At 51.7% G+C, this 10,343-nt stretch overlaps 1 protein-coding gene across 1 annotated transcript; it reads left to right on the top strand.

Moving 5' to 3' along the window:
* Window positions 1–1,710: 1,710 nt before the first annotated feature.
* Window positions 1,711–9,466, top strand: ONECUT1 (one cut homeobox 1). The gene is made up of 2 exons (XM_063314322.1): window positions 1,711–2,767; window positions 9,174–9,466. Exons 1-2 carry the CDS (start codon window positions 1,711–1,713, stop codon window positions 9,464–9,466), a joined length of 1,350 nt encoding a protein of 449 aa, XP_063170392.1.
* The last annotated feature ends 877 nt before the right edge of the window (window positions 9,467–10,343 follow it).

The following is a 10,343-nucleotide window of genomic DNA, read 5'->3' as shown; positions in this document are numbered from 1 at the left end:
AACCTTAGGCCTGGCTACCAGCTGCCAAAGGCTTGGGGCCAGACCTGATGCTGCCCCCATCACTTCATGGCTTTGTGTTCATGTGGCTTCAGCAGTCAACAGACAACCTGTAGCTGAGGTTCATTCACTCCTGGAAGAGGAATGCCATTTCCAGAATTTTGAGCAACTTATCCAATATGTGAGATATATAAGTAAACATGGCATCTACTTCAGTAAGACTGAAAAGTGATACCCTTTGAGGTTTTTTCAGGGAGGGGAATTATACCTGCATGGCTCTGCCTGTATCTCTGTGGTTTCCTGGCCTTCACTTCAGGAGTGTGCCTGTATGTCTGTGACTGATGGACCCTATTATGTCAGCAGGTAATCCCTGCTGAGCAGCACTGCTAAGTGGTTCCTACTGCTCCTGAGGAAAAATTAGAGCCGCATGTACCTCACTAGATGACCATAACTCCTGTTTTGAAGAGCAGGACGTGTTTGGATCTTCACAAGTGGTCTGAGAACATCTTTCCCAAAAGAGTCAGCATGAGGAACTGAGCCAAGCCCCCCTCGTCCTTCCCAGGGGAGTCTGAGCTGGTTATTTAAGATGGTTCCATGGGGGTGGGGGTCAAAGGCCGAAGTTTGCGAGGAGCAGATGCACCCGGGGAGGAACCGGAGGGGGAGGAGAGCAACTGGCCAGCTTCCCGACCCCCTTGCGAGTACGCTGCGAACTATGAATCCAGCAGGGCGCAGTAAAATCGCAAGTATTTATTAAACTCGTTACGCTCCCGACGACCTCGGGTGCTCCTTGCGGTTTCGCGCAACCTGCCCTACCCCAGAAGGTCATTGGGCGAACCAAACCGGGGCGAAGAAATCCCAGTCCAGCGCCCATCACGATCGAAGGCTGCTCTGCGAGGACCTCCCGCGCGTCCTTCTGCCTCCGCTTCTTCTTGCTCGCTCCAGCAACACCGAGAGGACCTGCGGCCGCGTCTCCCTGCTAGGCCGACCGGCCGACTGGCCGGCCGCCCTCCTCCCCTGCACGAAGCGGAAGTGAAGGAGACAATGCGCTGAAGGGACGGGGCGCGCTGGCAGCTCCCGGGCCGGCTGACGTCTTGCTCGGTAGCGGCCGCCGCAGAGCCCGGAGCCCGTCCCACAGTCGCTCCGCCGCCCGCCGCCCGCCGCCCGCCGTCGTGCTTTGGAAGGCAGATGCCGGCCGAGCTCCGTTCCCGCCCGGCCCTTCCGGGCAGAGCCGGGGGCCAGACGCCCACTCGCCTCCCAGCACCGCATAGCTCGCGGGCATCCGGCTGTCAAGAGCAGGTGCTTTCCGCGTGCGCGCGCGCCGCGGACAGGAGAGCGACGCTAAAAGAGAGGCGGGGCTGAGTGAGCCTCAGCGCGCATGCCCGCTTGCCGCCAGCCCCGGCTGCTGCAGCCGCGGGCTCCGTGGCCAAAGCCACCGCAGAAACCGCGCGGCGCCGGAGCTGATGACCACTCGGGAGGCGGCGGGTCCCCCGCCGGGGGACCGTTCTAGAGCAGCTGCGGGCCTTCCAGGGGAGAGCAGCGCCGGTCAAGTGGGCTGCGCCCCGCCTCTTCAGGAGTGAGAGCCGCTGGGGGTGCGCCTCGCTAAGTCCCAGCTCCTGCCTTGGTTCGGGCAACGGAAGAGTGCGCCGCCTCGCCCCTGATGTATGGGAGGCCCACGCGCCTGCCCGTCCGGTCCGCCTGAACCTGCAGTTGGCGATGGCGCATCTCTGCAAGCTACAGGGACTCAGCCATGAGACTGGAGTGGCCGCGGTCCAGCAGCTGAGCGCTAGCCCCCAGCACCGGGCGTCGGGCGTGCAACGGGGAGGCGGCAATTCCTTAGCTCCCCCAGCAGGCGCCATGGCCATGGCCTCCCTTCTGGATGGCGGCGGCAGCGGAGAATACCACTCCCATGCGCATCACCGGAGCTCGGTGGAGCCCCCGCCGGCCGGGCCGCTGCACCCCTCTCTGACTGTGAGCTGCGAGAGCCCCGCCGGGCTAACCAGGAGCAGCAACTACACCACTCTGACGCCCCTGCAGCCTCTGCCGCCCATCTCCACTGTTTCGGCCAAGTTTCCTCACCATCCCCCGCCGCACCCCCACCCGCACCCCAGGCTGGCGGGCAACTTTACTCTCTTGTCTGACGAACGGGGCCTAGCCGTCGCCAACAATCTGTACCCCTCGCCCTTTCCCAAAGAGGTGGCCGGCCTGGGGCAGAGCGTCTCCCCGCTGGACGGGCTCCACAGCGCCCAGCAAGGACTGTCGCACTATGTCCACCCCGGAGCCGCCATGCCGGCCGAGAAAATGCTCACCCCCAGCGGCTTCGAAGCCCAGCACCCACCCCTCTTAGCCCGGCCGGGCGACCAGCATCTCACCCCAACTCCAGCCGGCCTAGTGCCGCTTGGCGGGATTCCCCATCAACCTCACGCCCACCTGAGCGCCCAGGGTCACGGGCAAATCCAGGCCTCCTCCAGGGAATCTCACCCCGCCACTGCTGCTGCCTCGCAGGGGAGCTCCGGGAATCACTCAGGGCAGTTGGAGGAGATCAACACCAAGGACGTAGCCCAGCGGATCACCACCGAGCTGAAGCGCTACAGCATTCCGCAGGCCATCTTCGCCCAGAGGGTCCTCTGCCGCTCGCAGGGAACGCTCTCCGACCTGCTGAGGAACCCTAAGCCCTGGAGCAAGCTCAAATCCGGGCGGGAGACCTTTCGCAGGATGTGGAAGTGGCTGCAGGAACCCGAATTCCAGCGGATGTCCGCGCTCAGGTTGGCAGGTGAGGGGCGGAGTTTTGGGAACAGGCTGGGCGGTAAGGCCGACCTTATTGGGGTCCAATTCTAGAACCCCCGCAAGAGAGGCAACAGCCGTGCAGTCCTTCACCCCCTTGCCTCCGGTGGGAAGAGACGAATGGAGGCTCGGCCTCCAGGAGCCAACGGGGCCCAGGCAGTCCTGTGCTAATCGGACCCGCCTCCCCAACCTGCCCAGTGCCAGGGACCGCAGGACGCCCTGAGATTCCAGGGCTCGCTGCAGACGTTGCTCTGGTGTTCCCGGCAGCGTAGGGGCACCTCTCCTTGCCCGCGGACCCAGCCTGCCGACCGAACGCTGCTGGTGCCTTTCGATAGCGTTTCGAGGCCGGGAGGAAGCTCAGCCGGCTTTGCTGAGCTCTTGCGATATTTAGACTGGTGGGAGGGGGCCTGCAGAAGTTCCCCGTCAAACCCGGAACGCGCTTGGTTAGCCCTCCTAATTCTCCCGAGAAGGACAGAGGCCCTTCCCAAACGGTGGTTGGTCCCCTCTGTAGAGGGAAGAACGGGGCCTGTCTGGGTGGGCTGGCAGGGGGAAGGCCGTGCATGTACCCGAAGAGTTCTGTGCTTTGGAGAATTGGAGCAGGAAAGCAGGCGGGAGGGGGCAATATTTGGCCCGTAGGTGAGGATCAGGACACCCAATGAAGCTTTGTGAGGCTCAAGCCCTTTCCCCCCCAGAGACCCTAACCCTAACTGAATAGCTGACCCAGTCCCGGGCGGCACCTGGCCGGCTGACGTTGATGGAACGGCTTTTTTCAAGGCCTGCAGGTCAACGGTGACCTGGACGCCCTGGGCGGAGGAGGCGAGAAGGGCTCCGGTCAGGCGCCTGGGAAACCGCTGCCCGCGATGTGCTCGGTTCCTGCATCTGGACCCTACTTCTTCTCCGGTGGAGCGGCGAAAGGCTGGCCGGCTGGGCAGCCTTTCCTGGGCTCGGGAGCAGTTTCCTGCCTGACCCACTGAGACAGGCCACCCGGCGCCTTCTTTTCGCTTTCAGGAGGCGGCTGAGTTTGCTTGGGAAAGCGGAGCGCGGCGACGGACGGCAGCAAGAGGTTTTCCTGCTGTTGGGGTGGGAAGACGGCTCGCCCCTTTTCGGCGTGGAGAGCGGCGGCGCTTGAGCAGCTCTCCCCGAGAGGAAAGGGAGACGAGCCGATCCCGGGACTCAACCAGAGGGACCCGGGGGCGTCTGCCCGTTGCTCCAGGATGGCCCTCTTCGGACGGGGGTTGCTTTGCTCTTGCGCGAGCCTGAGCAAAGCAACCATCGTCTGAACTGAGCCTGAGTTCCTTGTTTTCGGCCGTTGCTTCTCGAAATCCTAGTTGGAGTTTGGTCCCCAGAGAAGCAGCGAAAGCCGCGCAAAGTAATTCCGGTCGCGGATCCGCGTGTGAAGGAGAGCGCTAGCGAGCGGCTGAGCGCCCGGGCTACGGGGGCTTGGGCAGGGGCGGCTTTCCAAGAGGGCTCACAGGCCGAGGGCAGACCTGGGCCGCTCCAGTCCTTCTTCGCCGCTAGGTAAGCGAGGAGTGTCGGTCGGAGGGGAACGCGGAAGTCTCAACCCCAGAAAGCGCGCTCACGCCGCCTGTTCCCTGCCGTGGCGCTGACGGCCGGAGAACCGTGCCCCTTGAACTGTCCTCAGCAAATGGTGGCCGGCTGGCTTCTGAAGAGGCCTGGGCCCGCGCCGCCCTTTCTCGGCGGATGCCCAGATGCAACAGAAAGAAGCCTTTTCCGCCCAAGGGGCTGCCGCCGCCTGGAAGAACGCCTGGGGAGGGAAAGACAGGGCAGCGTTTCCCAAGGAAGGGGGGCGGGCGGCGGGGCAGGGGAGTCCCGGTTTGCTTTCTGCGTTCGGATAGAAAAGAGCCCCAGCAATGCCTGGAAAAGCCGCAGAGCCGTTGCGTGTGTGTCGCTTGTGCTCAAACAACAGCTCCGCGGGGTTTTCTTAGGACAGCAGCTCCGCGAGATTTGTTGCTGGCTGTGCTTGGCTTTTGTACCGAGCTCATCTGGAGCTCCTGCGGCAGGTTCTGCAAGCGGGCTTGAATGTCAATTCAAGAGCCCTTCCCAGTCCAGCGTGGCAACTCGTGCAAGTGGATGAGCCTCCTGAGGTGTTTCCCGACGCTTCGCCTGCTTCGGCTTGTCAAGTCCGGGATTTAGCAGAGTTTGGGCCCCTACCGTAACCCCGCTGCTAGCTTCTTGGCCAAATACGTTCTTAGGAAAGGCAGCCAGGATTGCCTTCTATCCTATCGCAGGAAGAGCTGCGCCGTAAGAACCCCTCTGGAACCCACTAGATCAAGGGGTCAGATAAGTATCTCCAGTTAAGGACCCCTAAAATGTACTTTCTCTGTACTCCACGAGTCTTTATGCTCTGAAACTTAATGCCTTCCTGCCCGAGTACATTAGAGGAAGTTATGCAAGCAGTAAATATCAAGTAAATTATATTTTCATTTTCTTGTGTTAATTCTAACTTACTCTAATTATCAATAATATTAACAGTAATTATTAGCAGCTAAATGTATATCCTGCCTTTTAGGCAGGAGCTCAGTTGGGTTTCCATTTTACCCCACGGCAACCATCCTGTGGGCAGGCTGGGCTCAGGGAGAGGGACTGTTCCAAAAACACCCAGCGAATTTCCCTGGCTTGGGGAGACTTGAGCCTGGGCCTTCCTGATCTTAAGTCCCGCCATTTAAGCCATCATGGGACAGCACCATATCTTGGCTTAAATAAGGCAGCTTTTGGTAAAAGAGAGTGTTCTTTTGAGAAACAGGTCTGCATAGTGCTTTTTGTCTGTTTCTTGGGGCCAGAAAGTGCCATGGCTCGTAAAACAAAAACATTTATTTCTTGGCTTCAGGACTTCAGCAAGATGGTGGTGTCCACACCTTGTTGATGGAGAAACCTTGACTTAATGTCGGGGAGGCCCTTTCTCCACTCAGAGATCTCTCACTTTGGGTTGCTGAGGGGCCTCATTGCAGGACCCTAACCCAGTCCAAGATATAAACATCATCTGCTGAACTTTCTTGATTCAGGAAACAGCTAACCCTTTCCCCACAGTTGAGTTAAAGCACTATCTGACATGGATTCAGTCTGAAGAAGGAGCATAAGACTGAGGAGAAATTGCCAACTCTTTATTCAACCTGCTTTACATGAAAGAGGGACCCTGGACAATGGAAAAGCAAAGATTTTGATACAAGTTGAGGGCTACAAAGCGGGAAATCCTAGCGATCCGATTGGCTGGCCAGTTTATTTTCGGTTTCCCCTATATACTCATACTGTTCCACTGATCTCAATAGAGAATATATGCATATGCGTATGCATATGCATATGTACTGTATATGTATATGTATAATCAGTGGAAAGTAGCATATTGCTGAAGGCTTCATGGTCTAGCTTAGGTAAGAGCCATTCACTAAAGAAACCTTTTTTTGTGATTTCTTCTAAAGTATGGCAGAGCATCCAATAACTATTTCAATAGATTTGAACAGAACTGAGATGCTTTCCTTTGAGCTAATTTTTCCTTTGAGCTGTTTGTCTCACAATACAATAATGACAGATTTAAAAAGCTAGTTTCACCTAGCTTTTCCTCTTTTTCTTTTAGAAGAAGCCACTTCTGATAGGGATTCATGCTCCTCATTGAAGATATTCAAATACTGTGGGCATTAATATTCCAGCGATGGTTTGATATTGGTCTCTGTGAATGCTTCAGGTGATATCTGCCCATCTTCTGGAGGTTCCTTGGAGAATATAGGCGAATTCCAGGACCCTTTAGGAAGTACAGAATCAGATGATTGCTGTTGTGAGGCTGAGACACCCACACCTGAGATAAGAGGCAAGGCTGAAGCCTCACTGACCCAAGACAGCACCAGCATTTGTGGATGCAAGCCCACAGGCATAGATAGGAATGGGTGGGTGGGTGGTTTCTAAGGAAGAGGCTGCCTCCGGAGAAAAGGCTTGCTTGGGAGAGGAGCTCTGTTCACATGCAGTGTCTTCTTCCAGAGGATTCGATGGTTTGTAGCAAGTGCCATTGTTGGTTCTGCTGTATGATGATGGCTGCTGCATGTAAGCAGCACAGGTGAGGTAGCTGGAGGTGCCAGCTCTTGCTGTGGTCACTCGCTCCAACCACCTTGCCCTCGTTTCTGAGCAAAGCAAAGCTCCCTGTGGGAGAAAGGCTTATTTTATCATTTCCCGCTTTTCTGACGTTAACGTTGTGGCCACTTCACCAGCATGGACCAGTGTGGGTTTTATCTCTGTTTATAAACAAAACTGCAGAGACTGAGGAGCACAGAAAGTGGCTTGAGTTCCGTGGCTTTCAGCCTTCCTTCCGTGGCCAGGCACCATTAATAAAGGCAGCTACTTTCTCTCTTTGTGGACTCCTCCATCCCTTTCTCTTTATCAGAAATGAGGCGCCATCTAGTGGGTGCAGGTAATGTGGAAAACGGAGAGCCGACTTTATTCAACTGAACTGTAGTAGCTTCACTTAATTGTACAAAAAGGTGAGAAGAAGTGTTATACATCAATATATTTATATTGGGGTTATATTCAGGCTAGGGACATGGTGTCTATCATTGTGATTAATTGTATTGGCATGTAGATACACCTGTGTCGAAAAATGGAATTGAATTCACATTTCCCTTTTTTTAAATGTGAGTATGGCTATTGATTAGAGCCTTTAAAAAAATTAATTTGGAATATCAAACAAAATTGACTTGAGTTTTCTTAAAGAATTCACATTAGATCAGACCAATGATTCACCTCAGAGGTGATCTGTGTACTCCAGCAATAGACATGCACTTTCAGCATAATCAAGTCACCTGTCATTCATCCACATGAAATGGCATTTGTCCTTTAAGAGGAGGCATAACATCTGCACAAGTGTTTCAAGAGAACATGGGCATGAATATAGTTTTCAGTATTTGCTGCTCAGCTTTGTTGCTGTTACCTGGAACAGGGAATTATTCCCCTTTTCTGTAGGATATAAACCTGTCCTTAAAAACAGAAAATGGTTGTGTTTGTCTGTTGACATGCCCTTCTCCCCTAATGAGTTGACACAGATGTAAAATGTAAATTTCTCATTTGAGACGTGGGATTGGGACCCAATCCAAACCCATCCTCTGTCGTGCAGAGCCTTGGAGGCATCTCACTGGGGTCAGGAGAAGGCCTGGCAGGACCTGCAGTGAAATGAGGCAAGAGGCAAAATGTAAGAGAGCCAGAAATGTACTATGTGTAGCCAGCAGGATTTAAATATTGATGTAGGCTTAATTCAAGGAGGTTGCCATCCTATAATGCTTGCTCGAGCATCCTGGGAGCCAGAGAACTCCCTCTGATGATGGTTTTGGCTCTGACTTTGTAAAAAGAGACCTGACCTTTCTCTAAGGTCAGAAATGTTCAGAAGAGTTGGGAAGTGGGGATCCAAGTATCCCAAGCACTTCAGTCCTCCATTCTTGCCTCCACTGAAACACCGGAGGGCTCAATCAGGTTTTTCTTTCCTGTAGCAAGTTGTGGGAAGAAAGGCAGAAACTTCAGTGGGAGGCAGCTGTAATCTCTGGGTTTCAGCAGGTTATTGGCTGAAAATCACAACCCTTTTTACCTTCCTTACCAACATCCTCTCATTCTGTCATTATTTTCTGCATCCAGCATCTATATGGAACTGAAAGGATCTTCATTTGCATTTTACTTAGTTTGAATGGTATGAATTAAGCTCCCTGTTGAACGGGAATACACACACACACACACACACTCAGAAATTCATCTCCTAAGAACAGATCAAGTATTTTTAAAAATAATTTGTTATTTATAACAAGATATTTATTTGTTAATGATTGAATTCATTCCATTTCTTGATGTTTCTGAAAGTAATCAAGGTATCTTGCAACATGAAACTGATACAATACTTTGCTCAACATTGCCTAAAATCCAAACTGTCAGGGTTTTGTGCCTGCCGTAACTCAGCCTGTAAATACTTTTGTTGCTAGCAGATGTTCCAACTTTTGGAAGACTAAGCTTGGAGATTAAAGGAGGGGATGGAAGATCCCCTCCTCCAAATATCAAATGTTACCATCTGAAAATGAAATGTTCCTTTGAATATCAAGGGGGAAAATTTGGCTACGCCAGAGTTTAGGATCCACTGTCCTGGCACTATAGGATTGCAGCCTAGATGTGTTCTTTCAGAAAGGGTGCAACCTTGCATATGCATATCTGGCTGAGAATGAATTCTGTTGAACTCAAATGGTTTTTCTGAGCAGATATCTGTAAGACTGCAGTGTAAATATTCTACTTTAAAAATGCAGCCTTTCTTCATTAAAACCCTTTTAGTAGACAATAAATGTTATGAAAAAAACTGTAATAACATGTCTTTATTTACCCCGAGTCTGAAAGTAATTAATTTCTTCATAATATTGCAGCTTGCAAACGGAAAGAGCAAGATCAAGGGAAAGACAGAGGAAACACACTAAAAAAACCCAGACTGGTCTTTACAGACGTCCAGCGCCGAACTCTCCATGCAATATTCAAGGAAAATAAGCGTCCTTCCAAAGAATTACAGATCACCATTTCCCATCAGTTGGGGTTGGAGCTGAGCACTGTCAGCAACTTCTTCATGAATGCACGACGGAGAAGCTTGGATAAATGGCAAGACGAGGGCAGCTCCAATTCAGGCAGTTCATCCTCTTCTTCTAGCAGTTGTACCAAAGCTTAAAGGAATGGCTGCAAATTTAGTCTTGGTGGAAGAGCTTTAAAACTGCCCAGAGTTGCTGGGAGTTGGGTGGCATATACATGTCATAAATTATTATTATTATTATTATTATTATTATTATTATTATTATTATTATTATTACAAATGAGCAGGACCTCAAGAAAGCAGGTTTATACTTAACTCTTTGAAAAGCATTATTGATAAGTCCAAAGAAACCAAAGACATATTCCATCTGATTGTGGGTTTGCTCTAAGGAACACATTTTCATAGAATGGCTTGCAAAACAAAAAGGCTAGAAGGAAGCAGAGGGAGAAAGCTGATTTTTACACCTTCATTCCTGTACTTACTCAGTCTTTGGTCATCTAAGGTTGGAGCATGGTGATAATTTGTTACCAAGATGCTTATCTTCAGATATGGCTCCTCATGTTGCTGGCAAAACCACAGAGATGAACCTTTAGTGGATGCAGCAGTAGCAAGGAATTTTTCCAGGGCAAGTAGAAGCCTAAGGCAGCAAGTTATTCCTGTTTATTTTAACAATACTGTGAGATTTTTCCTTTATGTTTATGAGCTTTGCCAGTATACACTCTGAATACAAGTTGAAAGAAGGTAAAGAAATTCTGAGTGTTATGCAGACCAGTTACATTCTCTTTGTTTGCCCAGTAATAGCACTATTCTTTCTTTTCCACCAGTCTAGTTTCCTTGCAAGAGGTTCAAGATAGTACCGAAGAACACATTTAAAGTATACTGCAGGTATTTTGTTGCAATTATTTTGCTACTTTATAGCTATTTTTACATTAAATTCTATGCAGAGTTTAGGGATAAGGTAAACTAATCAATGGTAACGACACAGAAGGAAGACTTCTATTCTAGCTGTGAATAT

This window comes from Candoia aspera, chromosome 13, assembly GCF_035149785.1.
Source record: "Candoia aspera isolate rCanAsp1 chromosome 13, rCanAsp1.hap2, whole genome shotgun sequence".
Lineage (NCBI taxonomy): Eukaryota > Metazoa > Chordata > Lepidosauria > Squamata > Boidae > Candoia > Candoia aspera.
The sequence above is the reverse complement of the archived record's forward strand: the minus strand, read 5'-3'. Positions and strand labels throughout refer to the sequence as shown.

Excerpts from the sequence above, each read along its gene's own strand:
- ONECUT1 (XM_063314322.1), top strand. The coding sequence starts at position 1,711 with ATGGCGCATCTCTGCAAGCTACAGGGACTCAGCCATGAGACTGGAGTG. Across the intron at positions 2,768-9,173 it reads GTCCGCGCTCAGGTTGGCAG|CTTGCAAACGGAAAGAGCAA; the intron begins GTGAGGGGCGGA and ends ATAATATTGCAG.